At 39.2% G+C, this 27,959-nt stretch overlaps 2 protein-coding genes across 9 annotated transcripts in view; one reads left to right on the plus strand and one right to left on the minus strand.

The window, feature by feature from the left end:
* COPS2 (COP9 signalosome subunit 2) overlaps positions 1–27,959 on the minus strand; it is a 495,307-nt gene that overhangs the window by 93,400 nt on the left and 373,948 nt on the right. The window lies entirely within an intron of this gene.
* Positions 1–27,959, plus strand: part of GALK2 (galactokinase 2) — a 258,318-nt gene that overhangs the window by 61,807 nt on the left and 168,552 nt on the right. For all 8 annotated transcript variants that reach the window (XM_050797180.1, XM_050797177.1, XM_050797178.1 and 5 more), the window contains exons 3-5: positions 1,765–1,888; positions 20,943–21,033; positions 24,286–24,432. In XM_050797180.1, the coding sequence (XP_050653137.1) occupies positions 1,765–1,888; positions 20,943–21,033; positions 24,286–24,432 (362 nt within the window). The remainder of the gene's footprint in view (positions 1–1,764; positions 1,889–20,942; positions 21,034–24,285; positions 24,433–27,959) is intronic.

The following is a 27,959-nucleotide window of genomic DNA, read 5'->3' on the forward strand; positions in this document are numbered from 1 at the left end:
TTTTCTCTCCTCTGACTGTGTATTTTTATATAGCCTGTCTTCAGGTTCACTAATTATTTCTTTTTCTTGATCGATTCTACTGTTGAGAGACTGAGACATTTTTGAGTTTGTCAGTTGAATTTTTCAACTGCAGAACTTCTGTTTGAAATTTCAAAAATGATTTTAATCTCTTTGTTAAATTTCTCTGGTAGAATAATGAATTTCTTCCCTGTGTTATCTTTTAAGTTTGTTGAGCTTCCTCAAGACAGCTCTTTTGAATTCTCTGTCTGAAAGGACATATATCTTTGTCTTTCCGGGATTGGTCACTGGTGTCTTCTGTAGTTCATTTAATGAGGTCATGTTTTCCTGGATACTCTTGATGCTTGTGGACATTCATCACTTATGGGCATTGACAAATTAGGTATTTATTTGTCTGTGTAGTCTGGGTTTGTTTGTACCCTTCATTCTTGAGAAGACTTTTCATGTATTCAAATGGGGTTGAGTGTTGTGCTCTAAGAATGTGGTCCTTACGGGCTAAAGGAGGTGCTCTAAGCCCAGGAATAATGCAGTTCTTGCTGACCTCTAGAGGCGCTGCCTTGATGAGTTTGGGTAAGGTAAAGGAGAATTCCTTGGGTTGTCAGGCAAAGTCCTCTTGATGTCTTCCCTTTACTCCTTCCAATCAGAAGTAGTCTCTCTACTGGGCTGCCTAGAGCACTTCTGTGGCTTCCACAGCTGGCACTGTGCTGGGTCATACCTGAAGCCTGTACAATACTGGATCTTGCCTGGTTACTGCTGATGTTTATTCAAGGCCCAAGGGCTCTTTAGTGATCAGGTGAATCCTGCCAAGACTGGGTCCTTCTCTTCAGGGCAGTGGATTCCCTTTGAATGAGGGTGGGTCTAGAAATCCCCTTCAGGAACTAAGTCCTGGAATTGACAGCTTCAGGAATCTCCTTGGTGCTTTACTTTGGCTAAGCTGGTACCCAAATTGCAAGACAGTCTTCTATACTCTTCCCACTTCTTTCCTTAAGCTAAAGGAGTCTCTCCCCAAGCTGTACTTCCTGGAGTTGGGTGCAATGTGATCCAGCCACTCCCCTGGCTGCCACAGCTGGTGTCACACTTGGTCACACATCCCAAGTCTACTGCCTCCAAGTCCAGCGCAGCACCACAGCTTGCCTGAGGACTGCAGTACTTGTGGCCTGACAGCCAATTAAGCTTATTCTGGGCACGAGGCCACTTTAGTTAGCCAGAGGTGAGGTCATTTGGGACTCAGGTTCTTCCTGCTGAGACTGAGAATTCTGTCTTGCCCAGGGCTGATCTAAATACCCCCTCCTTGGGTGCTAGCAGAATTCTTCTCTGTTTTGTGTTTTGCTGTAACATGGCAGCACTGAGTTCCAGTGCAAAGACCCACACTCACTTCACCCTCCCTCCCCCAAACAGTTTTTCTCTCTCCATACTGGGAGGGATCCTGTAGGCAATGCAAGACTGTCTTTCCTGTGCTCTTCAATTCCTCTATCCCTGATGTTATGTGAAAACCAGGTACTGTGATTTTCAGGTACTCACCTGAATTTTCTGGGTTCTTATGAAGGTGTTTATTGCATAGATAGTTGTTCAATTTGGTGTAAGATCATGGAAGGGTTCTATTTGGCCATCTTGCTCTGCTTTCCTTTATTTTTATTTACTGTTAAAACCTGGCTCATGATCAGTTTTTTCCTGTATGTAAACTTTCTTGAGGTGCTTTTGTTTTATATATTAGCAATGATTAAAAAAGCTTTCTCTTTTTTCTAGGAGAGCATATAGATTACTGTGGATATTCTGTTCTTCCTATGGCTATAGAACAAGATGTGCTAATAGCTGTAGAACCTGTGAAAACATATACTCTCCAACTGGCCAATACAAATCCCTTGTATCCGTGAGTATTTAAAATTGCTAATTTGTCTGTATGTATGGTTCTGTTTGTACCCAAATGAACTCTTTAGGAGACATCAGATTTATAACAAGTCATTTAATTTGTTGATATTTTGTACCTGACATTAAAAAAATTCTAAGGCCATTATTTATTGTTTGTTCATTTTGTTCATTTGTCAATTAATTTAAGGAATATTTACCAAAGACTTACCATATGATAGACATAGTCTTAGATACCAGGTGATACAAAGATAAATAACTCTGTCCTTGTGCGATAGGTACTTATCATCTATTGATCTAATTATCTCCAGCAAAGTAAGGTGATGTTTTCCTATGTTACTATGGCAGCTTATAAGTATCTTGTCATAGCATCTTACTATGCTGTATTATTATTATCTGTTTATTTACCTGTGTCACCCAGTAGACAGTAAACTATGTGACTTCAGGCACTGTTGCCTCTCTTCTTCAATGCCCTAGCATATAAAACAGAGTCTGATGCCTAATAAAGGTAACTTTCTAGTACATATGCTTTATCAAGTTAACAAAGTCTTTAAAAAAAGAATCTTAGTTTGCTAAGATTAAAAAAGTTTACTAATGGGTATTGAATTTAATTAAATGTCTATTTAGTATTGAAGATCAGTTTTTTAAAAATATGGTGAATTAGTCTGATGAAGTTTTTAATGTTGAGCCCTTTGCATTTCTAGGATAAACTCTACTTGCTTTTAATGTATTATAACGGATTTGACTTGATCATACAGAAAAAGATTTTGGCTTATGTTTGGCATATTATATGTTTGGCTTGTTCATTGGTTAGTTTATCTGCAATAACATTCATTTATTCAGAAAATATTTTTGATAAGACTCTATACCAGCTTGTGCAAGATGTAGAAGTTTTTTACTTTTATATGGAACTTATTGTAGGAGATCTTTTTTTCCTTTTCATTTCACATGTCTGATAATATATCTTGTGTGCATTTTGGACCCTTGAAAAGCTCACATTATCTCAAACATATTTTTGTGTCATTGTTTATGAACATTTAAAAACCAGTGCATAATATTTTGTCATCTTGATTTAGTAAAATTTGCTTAATCATTCCCACAATAATGAATGTGTGGTTTCAGTTTCGTTTTTCACAAAAGTAGATCCTGAGACAGACCTAGATGCAGGTAGTATATTTGAGAAATGGTCCCAGGAGCAGTAGGAAAGAGCATGAAGAATGAGTTGGGCAATTAGAGGTGAATTATCAAGATATATAGTCCCTGCTAGAGGCAGGAGGCTTGAATCTGCTAGGACCCCTAGGAAGCATGTAGTATGCCTCCTAGAATTGTCCATTTGTTTTAGCATTCATTGTGTAGGTATATCTTGTTTATCTATTTACCAATAACGGACATTTAGATCATTGCCAGTATTTGCCTGTATGAATAATACTGCTACAAATATTTATGTACAAATGTATGTGTGGACATGTTTCATTTCTGTTGGGTAAATACCTAAGATTGGAGTGTCCGGTTTGCCATTTATTTATTTATTGAGACAGGGTCTCACCCTCTTGCTTAGCCTGGAGTGTAGTGGGGTGATCTCAGCTCAACTCAACCTTTGCCTCCTGGGTTCAAGAGATTCTCCCGCTTCAGTCTCCTGAGTAGCTGGGACTACAGGCACATACCATCACACCTGGCTAATTTTTATATTTTTTGGTGGAGATGGGATTTCACCATGTTGACCAGGCTGGTCTTGAACTACTGACCTCAAGTGATCCACTTGCGTCAGCCTCCCAAAGTGCTGGGATTACAGGTTTGAGCCACTGCATCCATCCTGGTTTGCCTTTGATATGGTTTGGTGGTGTCCCCACCCAAATCTAATCTTGAATTTTAACTCCCACAATTCCCACGTGTCCTGGGAGGAGCCTGATGGGAGGTAATTGAATCATGGGGGCCGGTCTTTCCCATGCTGTTCTTGTGATAATGAATAAGTCTCATGAGATCTGATGGTTTTAAAAATGGAAGTTTCCCTGCACAAGCTCTCTTTTTGCCTGCCATCATCCCTATAGGACGTGACTTGCTCCTCCTTGCCTTCTGCCATGATTGTGAGGCTCCTGCAGCCATGTGGAACTGTAAGTCCATTAAAGGTCTTGCTTTTGTAAATTGCTCAGTCTCAGGTATGTCTTTATCAACAGCATGAAAATGAACTAATATAGCCTTTTAAAGAAATTTTCTGGCTGGGCACAGTGGTTCACGCCTGTAATCCCAGCATTTTGGGAGGCCGAGGTGGTTGGATTGCTTGAGCCTGTGAGTTCGAGACCACACTTGGCAGCATGGTGAAAGCCTGTCTCCACTAAAAATACAAAAAGCTTAATTGGGCATTGTGGCATGCACCTGTAATCCCAGCTACTCAGGAGGCTGAGGAAGGAGAATTGCTTGAACCTGGGAGGTGGAGGTTGCAGTGAGCCAAGATTGCGCCACTGCACTCCAGCCAGGGTGACAGAGTGAGACTCTGTCTCAGAAAAAAAAAAAAAAAAAAAGAAAGAAATTTTCTGCTTGCCAAAGTTGTGTAATTTTACATTTTCATCAGTGGTGTTACCAGCATGTTTTAAAATTTTAGCTCTTCTCCTAAATGTGTAATAGTATATTTCAAGTTTTTAAATTTCTCTGACTAATGATGTTGAACATCTTTTCATCTACTTATTTGCTACCTAGATGTATTCTTTGTTGAAGGGTCTTTTCAAATCATTTTCCTATTTTTGAGTTTCTTATAGATATAAGCCTCTTTTTTTTGAGACAAAGTCTTGCTCTGTCATTTCTGTATTGGGACATTACAGGTCCTCTCTTCTAGCTATTTTGAAATATACAATACATGGTTGTTAACTACAGTCACCCTACTCTGCTATAGACCATTATAACTTATTCCTTCTATCTAACCTTATGTTTTTACCTATTTGCCAACTTCTTTTTATCCCCCATTCACTGACCCTTCCTCGCCTCTTTTATCTATCATTCTACCCTGTTCCTTCATGAGATCAATTTTTTAAGTTCCCACATATGAGTGAGAATATCTGATGTTTGTTTTTTCTGTACCTGGCTTATTCCATCAACATTGCTCCAAATGCCATGATTTTATTTTATTTTTTTTTTTATGGCTGAATAGTATTCCATTGCGTATATATACATTTTCTTTATTTATTCATCTGTTGGTGGGCACTTAGGTTGATTCCCTGTCTTTGCTATTGTAAATGGTACTGGAATAAACATGGAGTGCAGGTATCCTCCTGATATACTGATTTCTTTTCCTTTGGATAAATACGCAGTATTACGGTTGCTGGATCATATGGTAGTTGTGTTTTTAGTGCTCTGAGAAATCTCCCTACTGTTTTCTGTAATGGCTGCACTAATATACATTCCCACCAACAGTGTATAAGTGTTCCCTTTTTTCTGTGTCCTTATCAGCATCTGTTATCTTTTGTCTTATTAATAATAGTCATTCTAACTTGGGTAAGATGATGTCTCATTGTGGTTTTGATTTCCATTTTGCTGATGATTAGTGATGGTAAGCAGTTTTTCATATACCTATCTGCCGTTTGTATGGATGTCTTTGGAAAAATGTCTCTTCATGTCATTTGTCCACCTTTAAGTGGGATTATTATTAGTTTTTACTATCGAGTGTTTTGAGTTCCTTGTGTATTCTGGATATTAGTTCCTTGTTGGATGAATAGTTTGCAAATATTTTCTTCCATTCAACAGGTTGTCTCCCCACTCTGTTGATTGCTTCCTATATGGGCAGAAGCTTTTTAGTTTAAAACAGTTTTATTTATTTATTTTTGTTTTGTTTTCTGTACTTTTGAGATCTTAGCCATGAAATCTTTGGCTATATCCTGAAGTGTTCCCCCTATATTTCTTTCTAGTAGTTTTATAGTTGTAGGTGTTATGTTTAAGTCTTTAACCTATCTTGGATTGAATTTTGTATATGGTGAGAAATAGGGGTTCAATTCATTCTTCTGCGTATGGGTATTGAGTTTTCCCAGCGCCATTTATTCAAGAGGGTTTTCTTTCCTGAATGTATTTTCTTGATACCTTTGTTGAAAATGAGTTTGCTGTCCAGGCGCGGTGGCTCATGCCTGTAATCCCTGCACTTTGGGAGGCCGAGGTGGGCAGATCACCTGAGGTCAGGAGTTCAAGACCAGCCTGGCCAACATGATGAAACCCTGTCTCTATTAAAAATACAAAAAATTAGCTGGGTGTGGTGTTGCGCGCCTATAATCCCAACTACTCAGGAGGCTGAGGCAGGATAATTGCTTGAACCCAGGAGGCGGAGGTTGCAGTGAGCCAAGATCACGCCACTGCACTCCAGCCTGGGCAACAAGAGCAAAAAACTCTGTCTCAGAGAAAAAAAAAAAAAAAAAAAAGAGAAAATGAATTTGCTGTACATACATGGATGTATTTCTGGGTTTTCTCTTCTATCCCATTAGTATTTGTGTCTGTTTTGATACCAATACCTTGCTGTTTTGGTTTTTATAGCCTTGTAATATATTTTGAGGTCAGATAGTGTGATGCCTCTTGCTTTGTTCTTTTTGCTCAGGAGTGCTTTGGCTATTTGGGCTCTTTTTGTTTGGTTTTATACATATTTTAGTATTTTTTTCTATTTTTGTGAAAATGACAGGAGTATTTTCATAGGGATTGCATTCAATTTGCAGATTGCTTTGGCAGTATGTTCATTTTAACAATATTAATTTTTTCAGTCCATGAACATGGGATGTCTTCATTTGTGTCCTCTTCAATTTCATTCATCAGTGTTTTCTAGTTTTCCTTAGAGATCTTTCATCTCCTTGGTTAAATTTATTCTTAGGATGTTTTTTTGTTTTGGAGCTATTGTAAACAGGATTTCTGGCCTAATTTGTTTCTCAGCTAGTTCATTATTGGCGTATTGAAATGCTGTAAATTTTTGTATGTTGGTTTTTTATACTGCAGCTTTACTGAATTTGTTTATCAGAGTTTTGTTTTTAGAGTCTTTAGCTTTTTCTGGATATAAAATCATGTCACCTATGAAATGGGACAATGTAACTTCCTCCTTATCAACTTGGATCCTTCTATTTTTATTCTTGCCTGATTACTCTGGCTAAGATTTCCAGTATTATGTTGACTAGGAGTAGTGATTTTGGGCATCTTTGCTGTGTTCCAGGTTTTACAGGAAAGGCTTCAACTTTTCTTTATTTGATATGATGTTAGCTGTGGGTTTGTCATATGAGATCTTTATTGTGTTGTGGTATATTTATTCTATGCCTGATAATTGAGAGTTTTTATCGTGAAAGGATATTGAATTTTATTACATGCTTTCTCTATGTCTATTGAGAAGATTGTATGGTTTTTGTCCTTTATTCTACTGATGTGATGTGTCACATTTAGTGATTTGTGTTTCTTGAACAATCCTTGCATGCCTGGGATAAATCCCACTTGATCATGGTGTTTTATATTTTTGATGTTCTGTTGGATTCAGTTTGCTGCAATTTTGTTGAAGATTTTTACATATATTTAAATAGGGATCTTGGTCTGCAGTTTTGGTTTTTGTTACACCTTTGTCTGATTTTAGTATCAGAGTGATGCTTGCCTTTTGGGACTAGGTTAATTCCCTTCTCTTCAATTTATTGGAATTGTTTGAAGAGGATTGGTGTTTGTTCTTTGTAAGTTTGGTAGAATTTTTCAGTGAAGCTGTCCAGTCTTGGGCTTTTCTTTGTTGGAAGCCTTTTCATTTTACTATTTCAATCTTGGTACTTGTCACTAGTCTGTTTATGTTTTTTGTTTCTTCCTGATTTAATCTTGGTATGTTGTGTGTTTAGGAATTTATCAATTTCCTTTAGGTTTTCTGGTTTGTTTGTGTATGTACAGTTATTCATAACAGTGTCTGATAAGCTTTTGTATTTCCATGGTATCAGTTGTAATGTTCCTTTTTGGATTCTGATTTTGTTTATTTGGGTCTTCTCACTTTTTTTCATGGTTAATCTGGCTAGCAGTTCATTAATTTTTTTCTTCTTTTCAAATAATCAACTTTCCATTTTCTTGATTCTTTGTATTTTTTCAATAAAATAATTTCAACTTTTATTTCAGATTCAGGGGTTACATGTGCAGGTTTGTTACTTGGGTATATTTTGTAATGGTGATGTTTGGGGTACAGATGATCCCATCACCCAGGTAGTCAGCATAGCAGCCAATAGGCAGTTTTTCAGCTCACACTTCCTTCCTCCCTACTGCCCTCACCATCGCATTCTAGTCCTCAGTGTCTATTATTCCCATCTTTATGCCCCTGTGTACTCATATTTAGCTCCCACTTATAAGTGAGAACATGCAGCAGTACTTGATTTTCTGTTCCTGTGTTAATTTGCTTAGGATAATAGCCTCCAGCTGCATCCATGTCGCTATAAAGGATATGATTTCATTCTTTTTATGGCTGCATATTATTCCCTGGTGTAAGTATACCACAGTTTCTTTATCCAACCCACCATTGATGGGCACCTGGGTTGATTCCATGTCTTTGCTATGGTAAATAGTACTTCAATGAACATATGAATGCATGTGTCTTTTTTTTTTTTTAAGAATAATTTATTTTCCTATGGGTATATACCCAGTAATGGGATTGCTGGGTTAAATGATAGTTCTGTTTTAAGTTCTTTGAGGAAACTCCAAAATGCTTTCCACAGTGGCTGAACTAATTTACACTCCCACCAACAGTATATAAACATTCCTTTTTCTATACAGCCCTGCCAGCATCTGTTTCTTGTTGACATTTACATAATAGCCATTCTGACTGGAGTGAGATGGTATCTCATTGTGGTTTTGATTTGCATTTGTATGTCTTCCTTTGAGAAGTGTTTGTTCATATACTTTGCCCATTTTTTAATGGGATTATTTGTTTTTTGCTTGTTGATTTGTTTACATTTTTTTTTTTTACAGATTCTGGATATTAGTAGACCTTTGTCAGATGTGTAGTTTGTGGAAATTTTCTCTCATTTTGTGAATTATCTGTTTACTCTGTTGATAGTTTATTTCGTTGTGCAGAAGCTCTTTAATTAGGTCTCACTTGTCAATTTTTGTTTTTGTCACAGTTGCTTTTGGAGAGTTAGCCATAAAATCTTTGCCAAATTCTAACCATTTCCTAGGTTTTCTTCTAGGACTCGTACAGCTTGAGGTCTTACATTTAAATCTTTCATCCATCTGAATAAATTTTTGTATATGCTGAAAGATAGAGGTCCAGTTTCATTCTACTGCATATGGCTAACCAGTTATACCAGCACCATTTATTGAATAGGGAGCCCTTCCTTCATTGCTCATTTTTGTTGACTTTGTGGAAGATCAGATGGATGTAGGTGTTCAGCTTTATTTCTCAGTTTTCTATTCTGTTCTATAAGTCTATGTCTATGTATCTGTTTTTGTACCAATACTATGCTGTTTTGGTTACTATAGCCGTGTAGTATAATTTGAAGTTGGGTAATGTGATAACTCCAACTTTTTTCCTTTTCCTTTAGTTTTTTCACTGATTCTCCTCTGAGAGAACTGGTGTTCTTTTAGCTGTGGTTTAAATTGAGGATAGTCAATTGGCTTCATTTCTGGTTGCTTTCAGAGGGCCAAGGCTCTGTACAGGATCTTTATTTGTGGCTGGATTCTTGCCCCTGGTTTCACAAGTGATGTATATTGGCAGATTATTTTCAGTGTTGTAATTTGGGCTGTGATCCAGTAAATGGTGCTTAAGAGTGGTGGCCAGCAGATAAGCTCTTAATAAGCTGCACAGCTTTTTTTGTATTTCAGTGCATTTGCAGTAGTGCTCTGTAGTGGGGTAGGGGGAGCCAGATAACGCTCTCACCAGGTCTGTTCCTGAGCTTTGAGGAAGCTCCCTCTGATCACTGGCACTGATCCTGTCTTTTCTTTATTAGGTCTTCTGGGCTGCAGGGCTCCCTCAGGCAGAGGCTATGACCTGCAGATAGGCCACACCATTCTTGGACTGGTCCTGTAGAGCAGGGTTCCCCAATCCCTGTTACTGCTCCCTGGCCTGTTCAGAACTGGGCCACACAGCAGGAGGTGAGTAGTGGGCGAGGGAGCATTATTACCACCTGAGCTCTGTCTCCCGTCAGATCAGCAGTGGCATTAGACTCTCATAGAAGCATGAACCCTATTCTGGACTGCATGTGGGAGGGATCTAGGTTGCATGCTCCTTATGATAATTGTAGAGGACTACGTGCTCGCAAACGAGAGGTTCCCGATAAGTCCTGCTCTTGCAGGGCGTTCCTGATAAGTCCTGCTCTTGCAAACGAAGCAGGGCGTTCCTTCCCTGCAAACAGGGAGGACAAAGGAGCCAGCTGCTAACAGCAGACCCTGAGGGCTTGTTTATGTGTAAACATCTTGAAAATCCAGAAAGTCAGGGAAAGGTCAGAAAAACAACAATGTGTCTTGTGACTTGGCAACATTCCACAAACGACTGTATAAAATAAAGCAGAGCGCGCCATTCGAGGTGGCCGCCATGTTTGTCTTGTCTTGTGTGTTCATTCCTTTGTTTAGGAAACACGCGGACCCTTGCAATAATCCAGTGCTGATGATCTGAGGTAGAACAGTTTCAACCTGAAACCATCCCCTCCTCCCCAACATACACCATCCATGGAAAAATTGCCTTCTACAAAACTGGTCCCTATGCTAAAAAGGTTGGGGACTGCTGCTGTAGAGGGAGAGATGCCCTTCTCTGGTGCTGGCTCACAAGCCTGTGTGTCTCACTCCTCTCTGTCTTCTGAGCGTGTGGACTCCTTCCCTGCTCTAGCACTGGCTACAGATCTTCGCTTATGATTCCCAGGCCCTGAGCCTTTGGGACTAGCCCACAGCTCCATCTTTTGGCTCACTTTGGCACAGCACCAACTGTGCTGGGGGATTCCAAGTGCTTCCAGACCTCTGAGAAAGTACTTAGGCTGGCCTTTTGGTAAAGCACCCGTACTGAGCAGTGGAGGCTACACTGTACACATGCTCCTGTTAGAGCAGCCGCACAGAGGCCTTGGAATGGGCTGGTGGACAGGAGTGCCTACAGAACAGACATGCCCTGTTCCCACTGGAAAGTCAGCCTTGTTCTCTTGACCCAGTGGTCAACTGGGGTTAGAGTTACTCAGAGAAGAAGGGGAGCCTTGGGGGATGGGCACCTATGGTTGTATTCTGCTGCAGCTGCCATGTGTGCCAAATCTCCATTCCATACAGGCTGGAGTACTTTTTCTGCCTACTCTGCAGGCAGATCCCCTTGCCAGTTTGAATGTTTATGGGGGTCATAGGATATCTTGTACTTAGGATTGGAGATCTGCAGCAAGAGTGGGTTGGCCCACCATCCATTCACTAACCCCTCCCTTAGGAGGCTTTCAGGGCTGAGAATGAGCCCTAGCATTCATCAACCCCACACAAGGTTCTCAGCTTCTTCTCTTTTCAGCCTCAGTGTCTATGTTGCTTCTCTATCTACTCTTAGTGTTTTCTTTCTAAGATTTGCTCAAAGTGTGTTGGTTTACTTAATATTTAGTCTCACAGTGGGAGTGGTGCTTCCTGGCTGTGTCTAGTCAGCCACCTTGTCTGCTATCCCTCCAAAAGCTTTAACCCTTTGTGTTTCTTTTAGTAGCTACTTTATTTAGTTCTTTTCTGATCTTCATTATTTCTTTCCTTCTGCTATTTTTGAGTTTAGATTTTTATTGCTTTTCTAATTCCCTGAGATGCATCATTAGCTTGCTTATTTGAATTCTTTCTTTTTAGATGTAGGCATTCATTGCTATGATTTTCTCTGTTAGCATTGTTTTTAGTATATTTCATAGATTTTGATATGTTGTGTTTCAGTTCTCATTTATTTGAATAAATTTTTTGATTTCTGTGTTAATTTTTCCTTGAGCCAGTGGTCATTCAGAATCATGCTGTTAAATTTCCTTGTATTTATACAGTATTACAAGTTTTCTTTTTATTACTATCTAATTTTAATCCATTGGTTCTAAGAAGATATTTGATACGTACTGTCTAGTTTTATTCTGTTATATCTAAGAAGATATTTGACATAATTTCCATTTTAAAAAATTTGTTGAGGCTTGTTATGTGTCCTAACATACGGTCTATCCTGGAGAATGTTTCATCTGCTGGTAAGAAGAATGTATGTTCTGTAGCTGCTGGATGAAATGTTTTGTAAATTTCTGTTAGGTCTATTTGGTCAGTAGTGCAGTCTAAATTCAGTGTTTCTTTTTAAATTTTCTGTTGTGATGATCTCTGTAATGGTGAGAGTGGGCTGCTAAAGTCCCCAAGTATTATTGTATTGTGATCTCTCTCTCCCTTTAGTTGTAATAATATTTGCTTTATATATCTGGGTGCTCTGTTGTTGAGTGCGTATGTGTTTAGAATTGTCATATCCTCTGCTAATTTGATTGCTTTGTCATTATATAATACCCCTCTTTGTCTGTTTTTACTGTTTTTGACTTAAAGTCTATTTTATCTGGTACAAGCATGGCTATTCCTGCTTGCTTTTGGTTTCTGTTTGCATGGAATATATTTTTTTCATTCCCTTACTTTCAATATATATGTGTTTTTTTCAGATGAAATGAGGTTTTATTTTTGTAGGGGGCTTATTATAGATAGGGTCATGTTTTTAAATCAGTTATCCTAGTTTATATCTTTTAATTGGAAAATTTAATCTGTTTACATTCAATGTTATTATTGATATGGGAGGGCTTATTCCTGTCATTTTGTTAATTGACTTCTGGTTGTTTTATATATCTTTTTTTTTTTTTTTTTTTTTTTTTAATTTCTCTCTTGTTTATCGTGATTTGGTGGTGTTCTGTAGTGGTAACATTTGAGTCCTTTCTCTTCCTTATTCATGAGTTTGCTCTACCAGTGGGCTTTATACTTTTATGTGTTTTCCTGTTGGTGTATATATTATCTCTTTGCTTCCAGGTATAGTACTCCCTTAAGCATTGCTTGTAGGTTCAGCCCATTCATGATAAATGCGTTCAGCTTTTGTTTTTCTGGGAAAGACTTCAGTTCTTCATTTATGAAGGATGATTTTGTTGAGTATAGTATCCTTGGCTGCCAGTCTTTATCTATCTACACTTTGAATATATCATCCCATTTTCTCAGGGCCTGTATGGTTTCTGCTGAGAAATCCCTGTCGTTTTGGTGGGGCTCCTTTGTAAGTGTCTAGATGCTTTTATTTTGCTGTTTCAAGAATTATCTTTTTGTCTTTGACTTTTGACCACTTTACTATAATGTGCCATGGAGAAGACCTTTTAAAGTCGTATTTGTTTGGGGATCTCTGAGCTTCCTGTATCAGAATATGTAAATCTGTTACTGGACTGGGGAAGTTTTCAGCTATTATTTTGTTAAGTAGGTTTTCTATCCTTTTGGTTTTCTCTTCTTTCTGGGACACCAAAAATTCAAATATTTGGTTGCTTTATGATGCTTCATAAGTTACATAAGGGTTTTTCATTCTCTCTTATCCTTTTTTCCTTATATTTGTCTGACTGTATTATTTCAAAAGAGTTATCTTCAGATACTGAAATTCTTCTGCTCGATTAGTTTATTGTTGAAGTTTTCAAATGTATGTTTTATTTCATTCAGTGAATTGTTCTGTTCCAAGATTTTTGTTTATGATATCCATTTGTTAAATTTCTTTTTCATATTCTGGATTTTTTTTCCGATTTCTTTGTATCTGTGTTCTCTTGTCTTTCACTGATTTTTTTTTTTTTTTTTTTAAGATGGAGTCTCAATCTGTTGCCCAGGTTGGAGTGCAGTGGCATGATGTTGCTTCACTACAGCCTCTGCATCCTGAGTTCAAGTGATTCTCATGCCTCAGCCTCCCGAGTAGCTGGGATTACAGGCACTCACCACCACACCTGGCTAATTTTTATATTTTTAGTAGAAATGGTGTTTCACCATGTTGGCTGAGCTGGTCTCAAACTCCTGACCTTAAGTGATCTGCCTGCTTCAGCCTCCCAAAGTGCTGGGATTACAGGTATGAACCACTACACCTGGCTTCACTGAGCTTTTTAAATGTCATTACTTTGAATTCTATTTCTGGAATTTAATAAATTTCTTTGTCATTGGAATCTGTTGCTGGTGAATGATTTTGCTTCTTCCAAGTTTTTGAATTTGCTTTTACAGAGGATGACTTCTTCTCAAAGATGTACCTATGGTATTGGTTGGGGTGGCATATTGGCATTGATTCTTGGCACTTGTAGTATTGTAGTCTCTGTATAATTCCTTTGGCCATAAACAGTATCAGTGGTCTCTGATTTCCTCAGTGACTTAGGATATGGTTGTTGTTGGAGACTGTGGATCCTGGTAGTTGTAGCAGTGAGCTGGGTGAGTGGCTGGGTCCTTGGACCCCTGGGTAGTTAGTGTCACCTGTGTGATGGCAGTAGCAGTGGTAGAACAACCCTCTGGCTCCCAAGCATTCTGCATTGTTGTTGGTGGCTATGTTAGGCTGGGTGAGTTGATCCTCAGTGCCGCAGGTGTTGCATGCAGGTGGAAGCTAGCTGTGGTAGTAGTAGTAGGTTGGGTGGGCTCATCTTTAGGTCCCTGGGAGAGTGTTCAGGTGCCAGTGGTGGTAGATTGGACATAGCCATTCTTATTACTCTGGATAGTATGCTTAGGCATAGGCATGGAGTCTGGCAGGGCGGGCCTAGCCTCAGGTCTCCTGGTGGTGTATGCAAGTGGTAGGCAGGAGTAGAGTGAACCAAGCCACCTAGTGGAATGCTCAGGTGGTAGTGGCAGTGGCTGTGCTGTGGCCCAGCTGCTGGGGAGAGTGGGGTTGCTTTCACTGGCAGCAGTCGTAGACAACTGGCTGGGGAGCATGCACTTTGGCTCCAGGTGGTGGCTGCAGGTGGGGTAGCTTTTCCTCGGGGCACATGAAAGTGCATGGTGGCTCTGCTGCTGCGAATACCAGGGGTCTGCCAGTGGCTCATGGTTTGGCCCCAGCAGTGCAATGGCAGTTTCTTTGAGTAAGGGAGTCTGTATTTAGGGCTCGTGAAAATGCACAGCAGCCCCACTGCTGGGAGTATTGTAGTTATTGCCAGTGGCTTGCATTTTGGCTCTGACAACAGCAGTTAGCACTCATGTTGTCTGTGGGTAGGGGATATCAGAGAGGTTGCAGGGATGTGGAGACAGGAGCTGTTGGTCCCCATGGCAGGATGCAGTCTAGTAGAGTCTGGGATCTCAGTATAGTGACGTGCAAATTGTTTAGGACTTGGGGGTGTGTGGAACCCAGCGTGAATTTCCTCTTTGGAGCAATGCCATCATGTGATCTCCAAGCAGTTTCTCTGTCAGTCACATGGACCTCAAGGGTTGAGGGACTGTCCTATGGCTAGGATTGCAGGAGTCCTTAATAGTAATGTGGACCACTTGGGGTGTTTCTCTTGCCCTTTACCCACATTGGAGAGCCTCTCTAGGCTCCCAGCTGATTCTGGCTCAGCAGGCTGCCCTGATTTCCTCTCCTTCCTTGCCTTAAGTGTTTCCTGTCACTTCTTGTTGAATTCAGTGTTCTCTCTTACGTGATCTTTTCTAACTATGATCGTCAACTTGTTATTTTGGTTCTTCTTTGTGGAGAAGGCAAGTACCAGATGCCTATAGACATTCCTCTGTGCCTCCAACTTCATATTTCTTTTGATGCTACTCTTATTATAAATGGTCTGCCCCAGATCCAGACACATGCAGGTGTCTTACAATGGTCTACCTATCCCAGGTCCAGACACACACAGGGTAGACACTGGGCAGATGTTTCTTTGAAGAACAAGTAAATGAATAAAATACGTAAATGGAAAGTATTAATGTAATAATGGGTCATGTCTGCTCATTTTCAGGATTCTTTTCTCAGAATTCTACAACATGGAAGTGGGGGTAGAGAAAGCAAATGGATAATGTAATGCAGGGTAGAGATTTGGTGGGAAAATGAGTATCTGGTTTTGAATCTCAGGAAAAGGCTAGGCAGAGAGGTGAGACAGGGATGCGGAAAAGAGCAAAGATCATTAACTAATCAAAACGCAGTTTTTTGTTTGTTTGTTTTTTTTCTGACAGACTTAAGCTATACTTCTAATTCTGTGGGAGCTAGCACTTTTCAATTTGTATTAGTCCATTCTCACACTGCTATAAAGAAATACCTGAGACTGGGTAATTTTATAAATAAAAGAGGTATAATTGGCCCGTGATTCTCTGCAGGATGTACAGGAAGCACGGCTGAGGAGGCCTCAGGCAACTTACAAACATGGTGGAAAGCAAAGAAGCAGGCATATCTTACGAGTGGAGCAGGAGGAAGAGGGCTGGGGGCAGCTACACACTTTTTACACAACCAAGTCAAGTGAGAACTGTATCATGAGAAGAGTACCAAAGGGGGAAATCCACCTCTGTGATCCAATCACTTTCTACCAGGCCCCACTTCCAAAACTGGGGATTATAATTTGACATGAGATTCGGGCAGGGACACAAATCCAAACCATATTATTCTGTCCCTAGCCCCTCCCAAGTCTTGTGTCCTCACATTCCAAAATTCAGTCATGCCTTCTCAACAGTCCTCAGAGTCTTAACTCATTCCAGCATTAACTCACAAGTCCACAGTCCAAAGTCTTATCTGAGAAAAGGCAAGTCCCTTCTGCCTATAAGCCTGTAAAATAACAAATGGGTTAGTTATTACTTCCAACATACAATGAGGGTACAAGCACTGGGTAAATACTTCTTTTCCAAAAGGGAGAAATTAGCCAAAAGAAAGGGGCTACAGGCCGCATGTAAGTTCGAAACCCAGCAAGGGAGTCATTACATCTTAAAGCTCCAAATAATCTCCTTTGACCCCACGTCTCACTTCCAGGGCACACTGGGGCAAGGGGTGGGCTCCTAAGGCCTTTGGAAGCTCCACCCCTGAGGCTTTGCAAAGTAAAGCCCCTGAGGCTGCTTTCATGGGCTGGTGTTCAAGCACGTGTGGCTTTTACATGTGCATGGTGCAAGCTGCTGGGTTGATCTACCATTCTGCAGTCTCAAAGATGATGGCCCTCTTCTCACAGCTCCCCTGGGTAGTGCCCCAGTGGGGACTCTGTGTGGGGGATCCAACCCCAGATTTCCCTTCCATGCTGCCCTAGTAGAGATAGAGATTCTCCATGAGGGCTCTGCTCCTGCAGCAGGCTTCTGCCTGGACATTTAGGCTCTTCTACACATCCTCTGAAATCTAGGCAGAGGCTCCCCAAGTCTTGACTCTTGCACTCTGAACATTGGCAGGCTTAACACCTCGTGGAAGCACCAAGTTTTATGGCTTGCACCCCCTGAAGCAGCAGCCTGAGCTGTATCTGGAGTCCTTTTAGCCACCCCTGGAGGCGGAGAGGCCAGGATGTGGGGAGCAGTGTCTTGAGGCTGTGCAGGGCAGTGGGACCCTGGTCCCTGTTCATGAAACCATTCTTCCTTCTTAGACCTCCATGCCTGTGATGGAAGGAGCTGCTGCAAAGGTTTCTGAAATGCCTTGGAGGTCTTTTCCCCTTTGTCTTGGCTATTAGCATTTGGCTGTTCTTTACTTATGCAAATTTCTGTAGCTGGCTTGAACTCCTCCAAAAAGGCCTTTTCTTTTCTACCACATGGCCAGGCTTCAAATTTTTCAAACTCATACACTTTGCTTCCCTTTTAAATATAAGTTTCAGTTTCAGGTAATTTCTTTGCTCATGCGTATGAACATAGGTTGTTAGAAGCAGCAGGCTATATCTTGAATGCTTTGCTGCTTAGAAATTTCTTCTGCCAGATATCCTAAATCATCACTCTCAAGTTCAAAGTTCTACATATCCCTAGAGCAGGGGCACAATGCCTCCAGGCTCTTTGCTAATGCATAACAAAATGACCTTTACATTAGTTCCCAAGAAGTTCCTCATTTTCATCTGAGACCTCCTTAGCTGGGACTTCATTGTCCATATCACTATCAGCATTTTGGAAACAACCATTCAACAAGTCTCTAGGAAGTTACAAATTTTCCTCATCTTCCTGTCTTTTTCTGAGCCTTCCAAATTGGTCCAACCTCTACCCGTTACCCAGTTCCACACCCAAATTCAAAGTTTCAGGTATCTTTATACCAATGCCCCTTTCCTTGTTACCAATTTTCCATATTAGTTCATTCTTGCACTGCTATAAAGAAATACCTGAGACTGGGTAATTTATAAAGAAAAGAGGTTTAATTGGCTCACAGTTCTACAGGCTGTACAGGAAGCATGGCTAGGGAGGCCTCAGGAAACTTACAAGCATGGTGGAAGGCAAAAGGAAAGTAGGCATGTCTACATGGCCAGAGTCAGGCGGAAGAGAGAGAGGTGGGAAGTGCCACACACTTTTTAAACAACCAGATCTAGTGAGAGCTCTATCATGAAAACAATACCAAAGGGGGAAATCCACCCGCATGATCCAATCACCTCCCACCAGGTCCCACCTCCAACACTGGGGATTACAACTTGGCATGAGATTTGGGCAGGGATGCAAATCCAAATTATATCATAGTTCTTTCTGAAATGTGGCTCATGTAGCTTCCTACTATTTGAACTTTCCTCTTTTTCTCCTCATGTCTGCCTACCCGTTCTGTTCATATTTCACCGTCAGAATCTCTTTCTGGTTTTCTTAGTGACTTTCAAGATGTCCTCTTAACTAGGAGCAGAACCTGTCAGATACGCTAACATAACTTTATCTGCTTTCAAATTCTGTGACCTCTTATTGACTGTGAGCAACATATTTTAACTTCTGTGAGTGACAGTAGAGGAAAATTGTGATGAGCTGATGTCAGACTGCGTTTTTGGAAAGCAACTAATCCTCTCTGAGCCTCCAGGAAGACATCCTCTCTCTATCAAATGCAGACTTTTAGAAATAATACTCTCTCAGCCACATATCCCACCCCGTATTATTATCACATGCCATTACTGTCTGGTAGTTATTTATGTTCATATCATCTTGGCTAGATTATGAACTTTTAAAAGGCAAGCCTTCTGCCTTTTACCTTTATATTCCCATGCATGCTTTGTATGCTTAAGTGGTTAGTCATTTAATATATTTTGAAAGAGATAATGTATCCATGTTGTTAAGTTAAAATAATCCATGGAGTCTCTACTAAAAAAATACAAAAAACTAGCCGGGCGAGGTGGCGGGCGCCTGTAGTCCCAGCTACTCGGGAGGCTGAGGCAGGAGAATGGCGTGAACCCGGGAGGCGGAGCTTGCAGTGAGCTGAGATCCGGCCACTGCACTCCAGCCTGGGCGACAGAGCGAGACTCTGTCTCAAAAAAAAAAAAAAAAAAAAAATCCATGGAAGGCTTCTATTACAATGACTGGCATATAGTAGATATTTAGTTAATTATATTAGAGCACTTAGTCAATATGGGGAATTTTACCTCATTTCCTTCTCTTTAATTGATTCTCCCATTTCACATACATTGTTCTTTGACTGATTTTAGGAGCCTATTTATTTATCTATTTTTCATTTTGAAGTATTTTTTTGACTTACAAAGAAGTCACAAGACTAGCATAAGGAAATCCCACATTCCATGGATGTATGCTTAGTACATTGTATCAAGGAGGCACAAAACATCCCTTTACTGGTGGTGTTAATTTTGATCATTTGATTAAGGTGCCATCTGCCAGATCTTTCTACCATAAAGATACTATATTAGTTCATTTTCATGCTGTTAATAAAGACAAACCCAAGACTGGGTAATTTATAAAGGAAAGAGGTTTAATTGACTCGCAGTTCAATATGGCGGGGGAAGCCTCACAATCATGGCAGAAGGCAAATGAAGAGCAAAGTCATATCTTACATGGCAGCAGGCAAAGCGAGCATGTGCAGGGGAACTCCTGTTTGTAAAACCATCAGATTTCATGAGACTTATTCACTATCATGACAAAAGCACAAGAAAGACCCACCCCCATGATTCAGTTACCTTCCATTGGGTCCCTCCCACAACATGTGAAAATTATGGGAGCTACAATTCAAGATGCAACTTGAGTGGGGACACAGCCAAACCATATCAGATACTTTTTTTTTTTTTTGAGATGGAATCTCGCTCTGTCACCCAGGCTGGAGTGCAGTGGCATGATCTCAGCTCACTGCAACCTTCACCTCCCAGGTTCAAGTGATTATTCTGCCTCAGCCTCTGGAGTAACTGGGACTATAGGCACGTGCCACCACACCTGGCTAATTTTTCTATTTTTAGTAGAGATGAGATTCCACCATATTGGCCAGGCTTATCTCAAACTCCTGACCTCATGATTCCCCTGCCTCAGCCTCCTAAAGTGCTGAGATTAGAGGTGTGAGCCGCTAACACCCAGCGCAGATACTATGTTTTTCCATTGTAGTTCATAAGTGTCTGGTGGGGAAATACTGTAAATATCTTACTTCTCATCACGTTTTTGCTCTCTTAAGTTTAGCATCCATTGATAATTGTTTCTTGAAACAAATTATCATAAAGTTTACTGTGTAGTGACTTTTCTAGTCACATCATTTCTTCTATATCTATTAGTTGGCATTTTACCATAATAAAGAGTTTTTCCTTCCTCTTCATTTAGCTTTTTATTTATTTGTTAACTTACATTAGTATAGACTCATGGAATCTTATTTTGTTAAATTGATTACGCATCAGAATCATTATTTTGTTTGTTTGTTTGTTTTCTTAAATTGTACAGATGGTAAAATTGGATGGGTGGCAGGGATGGCTTTGAGTACTCCTGTTTCAGTTTGAGGGTGTGCCAAACAGCAGGCCCAGAGGATAAGCATTCATGTGGTTTACACCAGTTTAACAAGGACCAACATGAAAGAGAAAATAGTTGTAGATTACTCTAAAATATATTGTTTCCTCTCTGTTTCAGGAAATAAAAAGGGTCAGTTGGAGGTAGTTTAGTCATTAAGGCCACTACAACTTCCTCTCTTAACTCTTAGCAGCTGGAGATGTTTTGCTGTAGACACAGTTTGAACATAAATGGGAAAGGAGAGTCAGTATCACTATGTTGGCACAAGATGGCAGCAGTCAGCCATTGATTTTGCAGCTCAAGGCCTACAGATTTTAAATTAATGGTGTCTTTTGTCTTCGCAGGGACTTCAGTACTAGTGCTAATAACATTCAGATTGATAAAACCAAGCCTTTGTGGCACAACTATTTCTTATGTGGACTTAAAGGAATTCAGGTAAATTGGTTTATAAGACACTTACTACCAGTTGAGATTATCATGTATATTCTGTCAGATTTATTTTATTTACTACATCTTTTTCATCTCCTTACAGTACTAACCGATGCTTCTGTTCTATTTTGCTAGTTTGTGTTTCAGAGAGTGGGGAAGATATGACTGTTTTTGGGGTAGTGTTCACAGGGGGCAGTAGTGGTTTTCATATAGCTGGCTTTTCATAAATAGGTGCATTTGACAAACATCTGTCTGGTTTTAAAATCTTTGTTTAAACATACCTTTGAGGATATGTTTTAGTACTATTATTTACATGTATACTTGGGATATATAGGGGTATACTGTAATAGGATTTAGAGTCAGCCCAGGTTTGAATCTGGGCTCTTCCCAGCTGTGGTAATTTAACCTCTTAAGTCTCAGATTTATCTGTAAAATGATGTCATTGCTAAACTGATGAAGAGTTGTTAAAAGAATTACATAAGGCTTGATAGTAGCCATTTAATAAATGGTAGCTAGTATTGTTATTGCTACTTCAGATGGGATTAAAAAAAGATGTAATGAAATGTATTAGTGTAAGTATTTTCCTAGAAACATTGAATAATTACTTTGAAAATGTCTAATGTTACATTAGAACAAGAACAAGAAAATAAAATGTTTTCACTCTCTCTCATAGTTGAAAAAGTATCAAGGACCAAAAGAAAATTGATATTTGCTGTTTTTAGAGCCACTTTTATATTGCAATAATTATTTTAGATATAGTGACTTGTATAGAATCACAGGTAGGACAATAAGCAGTAAATTTTGCCTTTGTGAGCTAAAAGTAAACAAACAAACTGACCGGTGTTTTAGAGAGCTTGTGTTCCTTACTGCCTGGCAGTCCTATTTGAAACTTTGTAATGAGCAGCTAGGACTTAGTGGCACGTCCATTACAGAAATACATCAAATTTATTTCTAACGTGTAGTTCTATACTGTAACAGTGGTGGTTTTTGTTCTTAAAGTTAATGAATTCATTTCTTTCTTTCTTTTGTGTTTTCCTTCCTCTCAGACACATGGTAATAACTTACAGGAAAAGTTATTGGCAGGTTTTAAATCTTCAGATCATCTGGCTTATATACATTAGTAGGAATTACAGTATTTGGAAGCATTTGCCTGGCAAATGCAATTTTAATCTTCCTTGTAACAACATGCCTTTTTGCAGCATATGGGTAAAGTGGCCTAAATAATGCATGTTGCTTTGTGTTATTTTTGAGCATTTCAGGTTTTAAAGCCTTCCTGTTTGGTTTGACAACTTATGTGCAAAAGCAAACTTATCCAATAAGCTTTTGGCAGAAAGATAATTTAAATGCTAGCCTGTTCAGAAACTTTCAGATTCAAATACTAGAAAGTTTCAGAGGATAATTCGTTTATATTAAATTGAACATGTTATCCTTTTGGGATAGAGCTATTACAGAATGTGGCATATACCCATTTGCATTTTGAATTTGTTATACGTTTTCATTTAAACATTGCATGATAAGTGCTTTTTTTTTTTTTTTTTTTTTTTGAGATAGAGTCTTGCTCCGTGGCCCAGGCTGGAGTGCAGTGGCATGATCTCAGCTCACTGCAACCTCTGCCCCCTGGGTTCAAGCAATTCTCCTGCCTCAGCCTCCCGAGTAGCTGGGATTACAGGCGCCTGCCACCGCGCCCAGCTGATTTTTATATTTTTAGTAGAGACGGGTTTTCACCATATTGGCCAGGCTGGTCTTGAACTCCTGATTTCATGACCCACCCACCTTGGCCTCCCAAAGTGCTGGGATTACAGGCATGAGCCACCACACCTGGCTGATAAGTTCTTAAGTATGATTCCCACTCAAGACACCCATGTTTGATCAGTTTATAGTTAAATATATTGTATTCTTCAAGTTTTTTTTTTTTTTTTTTTAAACAAACTGTCTGATATTCTGTATGAAAGGGCATTGGCAACAGTACAGTTTCAGTTTATAATTTGTATTTCTGGAGGGAAATTTTTAGATGACTTGAAATCAGAAAGAGAAGTATATTCAGCTAAATTTCTTCTTAGTGTGGTATGAGAGTTTTGCTAGCTAGGACAGACAGATGAAACATTAAGGAAAAATTTTATTTGCAGAATTTTGTTGTTATTTTAGTTATTCTAGCTAGTTTATTGAAATTCTCCCTTGTATAATATGTAGATGAAATGCTTAATTAAGTAATAGTATTTCTTATGTTAATCTTTAGTCATTTGAGTAATTTGCAAAGACTATGGTACTTTTTCTTGAGAAGGAGATAGACTTGAATTTATTTGTAAATTTAAACCACAAAGGTTATGATACGATATCATTCCAAAGTATCCTAGTGTTAGAAATTCGTGTAAGTATGCTAGAGCTTTCCATATTTAAATCAGAATCTGATTATTTCTTTGGGCTTTCCTATTTGTAGAAATAGAGTTTCCTTGACTTGTTTAGGGTCTATATTCTCATTTGTGGCTGAATTCTAATTTCACTGTCTTTAAAGCTACCATATGGCTAAACTGTATCTATAAACTGTAGTAAAAATCTGGATTTTCTCATCTAGCTGGCATATTAAATCACAATGACAGTTTGCTGGCTCAGGTTTCTAACTGCAATGGAGAAGTTTTCAAACAGGAATCAGAGACCTGGGCCCTACTCTCATCTCCCTGTGGGTCATCTTGGGAAAATTTCTTCATCTCTTGGTGCCTAGGTTTTTTCATAAGTAAAACAGAACTGAGAAAGTTTGGAACTCTTTTTTTTTCAGAGAATCTTCTAAAGTAAGGCACTCTTTAGAAACAAGTCACTGCTTGGGGCTTGGACTTTTGTAATAACAGAATGCTGGAGATGTGCTGCACGGAGATTTAAATTACCTCATAGATAATTGTATATTTCTTGTCTTGCTACTTGGCAAGTTGAATTATAATTGTTTTATATTTTTTCCTTATTTGTTCAAATCAATTAATACTCAAGAAAAAGAATATTCAAAGCAATTTTATATTTTTTCCATATTCAAATCAATTAATATTCAAGAAAAAGAACATTCAAGGCAAGAAAATTAAAGGCATTTAAAGGAATTACCCTGTGGCCAAGAGTCGTTAAATAAAATGTCACGATTGAATTGCGCAAGTAGTTTCTATAACTATTATAAGTCTATTGATAGACTTTTGTTCTCTGGGGAATGAAGGAAGCTTTCACTACTCGTTGAATTCAATACTGAATTACTGTTGCTGTTTTTCCTTATATTCTTAGGAACACTTTGGTCTTACTAACCTGACTGGAATGAACTGCCTGGTAGATGGAAATATCCCACCAAGTTCTGGCCTCTCCAGCTCCAGTGCTTTGGTCTGTTGTGCTGGCTTGGTGACGCTCACAGTGCTAGGAAGGAATCTATCCAAGGTAACTATGTTTGATAGGAAACCTCGTAGAACCCTCTCCTTCTAAAATCATTAGCGTCCAAATCTCAGATCAGAATGCCTTCTTTGACTGAAAAACTGTCTTCTTTAAAAGGACTGCACATGTGGGTGAGCATTGTAACTTAACAAGTGATAAATCACTATAAAGTAGCTTATACCCTCCAAACAGTGCATGAATAGATCTGTGAATAACTGTATAAAAATACTTTGTATTGGCCTGGCGCGGTGGCTCATGCCTGTAATCCCAGCACTTTGGGAGTCCGAGGCGGGCGGATCACGAGGTCAGGAGATCGAGACCATCCTGGCTAACACGGTGAAACCCCGTCTCTCCTAAATATACAAAAAAATTAGCCAAGTGTGGTGGCGGGCGCCTGTAGTCCCAGCTACTCGGGAGGCTGAGGCAGGAGAATGGCGTGAACCCGGGAGGCAGAGCTTGCAGTGAGCCGAGATCACGCCACTGCACTCCAGCCTGGGCAACAGAGCGAGACTCTGTCTCAAAAAAAATAAAAAGATAAAAATATTTTGTATTAAATATGGAATTTGAATGTATGGATATTGTTTTAGATCACCTCATTAACAAGTTAAATTTAGGGCAAGAAATTCTTCCCCTCATGGTTGAGACTGCTTATTTTCACCCAAAACCTTAAATTAAAAATTTGACAAGTAGTGGGTTACAAAGGTAAAGACTAGGTAATAAAGGAACTGAATATGCTAGCAGATTAGTCACAGAAATAAACTTTAAAATATTGTATTACAAAGAGGAAATGCTTATTTAAAGGAAATATAAATTGTACAAGAGGTCAGAAAGCCTCAAGTTTATAAGTTCACATAAATCTCTGACTCTGCAGTTTAGAGCAGGTGTGCTTAGCTTTAATTAATGCTTTAGCATTCTGGTTCAAATAAAATGTTATCATAGGTTCTTTTTACCCCATGTACATACACTACCAGGTTTACAGATGGTTTGGGCAGATCAAGAGAAAGGCAGCCACATGCTTAGTCTCTTTTAAGCATGTTTTAACTTTCAGTTTGAAAATTTTATATATAGGAGGAAAGGCAGAAATGAAGGAGAAAGCAAAGTTTCAGACAGAATCCTTCTTTTTAGCTGTCCTGTGTAAGTATACATTAATTAGCCCTTAGTAAGCAATGGCTGGTTGGGAGGGAAAGGGGGCTTACATATTATTATTATTTTTTGAGAAGAGAAGAAGCAAGGGACAGGAAGTCCATATGTAAAATGTGTTTCCCCTGGTACAACTTTTAATCTGATTTGTTTATTTACTCATTTGTTTGTTCATCATTCAACCATTATTTATTTAGTGGCTATTTTGTGCCAGATAATGTTCAAGCCATTGGAGATATAATAGGTATAGTCTCAACTTTCATTGTGCTTATAATCTAAAAGGGAAAAGAGACAAGTAAATAGGCAACTGCAATAGAATATAGTAAGTGGATAAGTAGTTTTCTATGGGAGCAGATATAACCCAGATTTAGAGAGCATAGGACATCTAAATGGAGCCACCAACGATTCAATGAATTGTGGATATTGATGGCATAACACTGATGACATCAGATAAGCATGTATTGGGTGGAGAGAACATCATGTGGAAATGTCCAGAGTAAAAGCAATCATGGCTTTTTGGAGTAACTAAAAAATGTCTCAGTATGGCTGAAGCATACAGCAATTTGGATAACAGAGCAGGAGATCAGATGCTGGGCCTTGTAAACTTTGTTAAGGAGTTTAGGCATCATCTTCATAGCAGTGGGAAACCATTGCAGGATTTTAGGAAGAAGGTAAGGTGTTCATATCTGTATTTTAGAAAGATCTCCCTGGCTATATTACAAAGTCTGCATTTCAGGGTTTTAGCAGTAGGGAGATGATTTGGTCTAGAGAAGTAGCAATGAGAATGGTTAGAATTAGATGGATTCAAGATCTCAGAATCAGTAGGACTTGATCATTGATTGGGCATGGGAATGGGGAACAGCAAAGACTCAAAGATTATATTGGTGTCTGGCTTGGTATGATTCATTGGAATAAGAGATATGGGGGAAAAATAGGTTTGAGCGGAAGCCGAAATGTTGAGTGTGAGGAATCGTTGGGCATACTGATGGAGTTATTTAGTATTTAGTTATGAAAAAAATATGAAGGTCAGGAGGAGATCTGGACTTGAGATGGTGCATTTGAGAATCATTAGTTTATCATCGTTTTTGAAGCCATAGGAGTAGATCAAGATACCTGGTGGTGGAATATAGGCGGAAAGATAAGGAAAACTAGAACAGAGCCCCAAGAAACATGAACATTTGAGGAATGGGCAGAGTAAGAGATGTCCACTGAAGGGATTGAGGAGTAGTCCAGTAAGTATGAGAGAAACCAGAAAGGTGAGGCAACAGCAAAGACAAAGAAGATAATGTTTCATGAAAGGAGTGGTAGTGTTGTCATATGCTTCTGAGAGGTTACCACAAGTTCTGAGAAGTATCCGTTGACTATCACAACAAAGAAGTTGTACAAAACTTTGGCAAGAGCAGTTTTAGATGGAAATGGGTTGAAGGGTCTATAAGGGGTAAGAAAGTGGTAAAGTTCAGTGGATACAAAAAGTCTGGCGATGCATGGAAAAAAATAATTTGGTATTTGGAGGAGGGTGTGAAGTCAAGGAATTCATTTCACTTTTAATGGGAGGATTGGTGAAACTTAGTTTTTCTATTTTTCTGGTGTTTTGATAATATACATATCTAAGAAACAGGAAGGAAAGAAGATAAAGAGAAACACTTGAACCCTTGGAATTAATTCTGATTGTCTGTTTTCAAAGTCAGAAATAGCAAATACATTTTTTATCAGAGCTATCTTACTGCAGTGCCTAAGCAAAAAGGGAACAATATGTATATTCTGGCTTTCTCAGCTAGTCTAAGTTGTACTAACAATATTTATATTTTCTAAGGACTGAGCATAATTATTTGGAGAATTATTTTTTTCTGGAGTGAGACAGAATCTTGAATGAAAGGAAGTCTGTAATTTGTTCAGAGTCTTTAATTTAAATGCCATGTGATTTTACTCTTGTAAAAATCATAGAATCTAAGAACTCAAGGGACCTTAGAGATGAGCTAGTTCAAAATGCTCCTTTTACTGATGTATTAGTGTTACCATAGGAAACAAATGACATGTTAGGTATAACTGAAGAGAGTTTAATAAAGAGACTTTTACAGAGGTGTGGGTAAGGTCAAGGGAACTAATTAGGAAGGGTTCTCTTGTGAAGCTGGAAGCCGTTATATTTTAGGAGCTGCGGATATAGAGTAATGTTGCCAGAAATGCAGCAAGGCAGAGAAAGAATGACACAGATGAAAATGGCAATGAGTGGGAATAGTTGAGGGGAATTCTCTATAGAGGTCAGCCTCTTGGGGTAGGGGAAGTGTGAGAATAGAGGGACAGAGGGACAACCGAAAATAACCAGCCTATTTGACAAGGACACTAAGTCCCACAACAGATTGGTGACTAAAGCCTTTCCTATTATTTTATACTCA

The sequence above is a fragment of the Macaca thibetana genome, chromosome 7, assembly GCF_024542745.1.
Source record: "Macaca thibetana thibetana isolate TM-01 chromosome 7, ASM2454274v1, whole genome shotgun sequence".
Lineage (NCBI taxonomy): Eukaryota > Metazoa > Chordata > Mammalia > Primates > Cercopithecidae > Macaca > Macaca thibetana.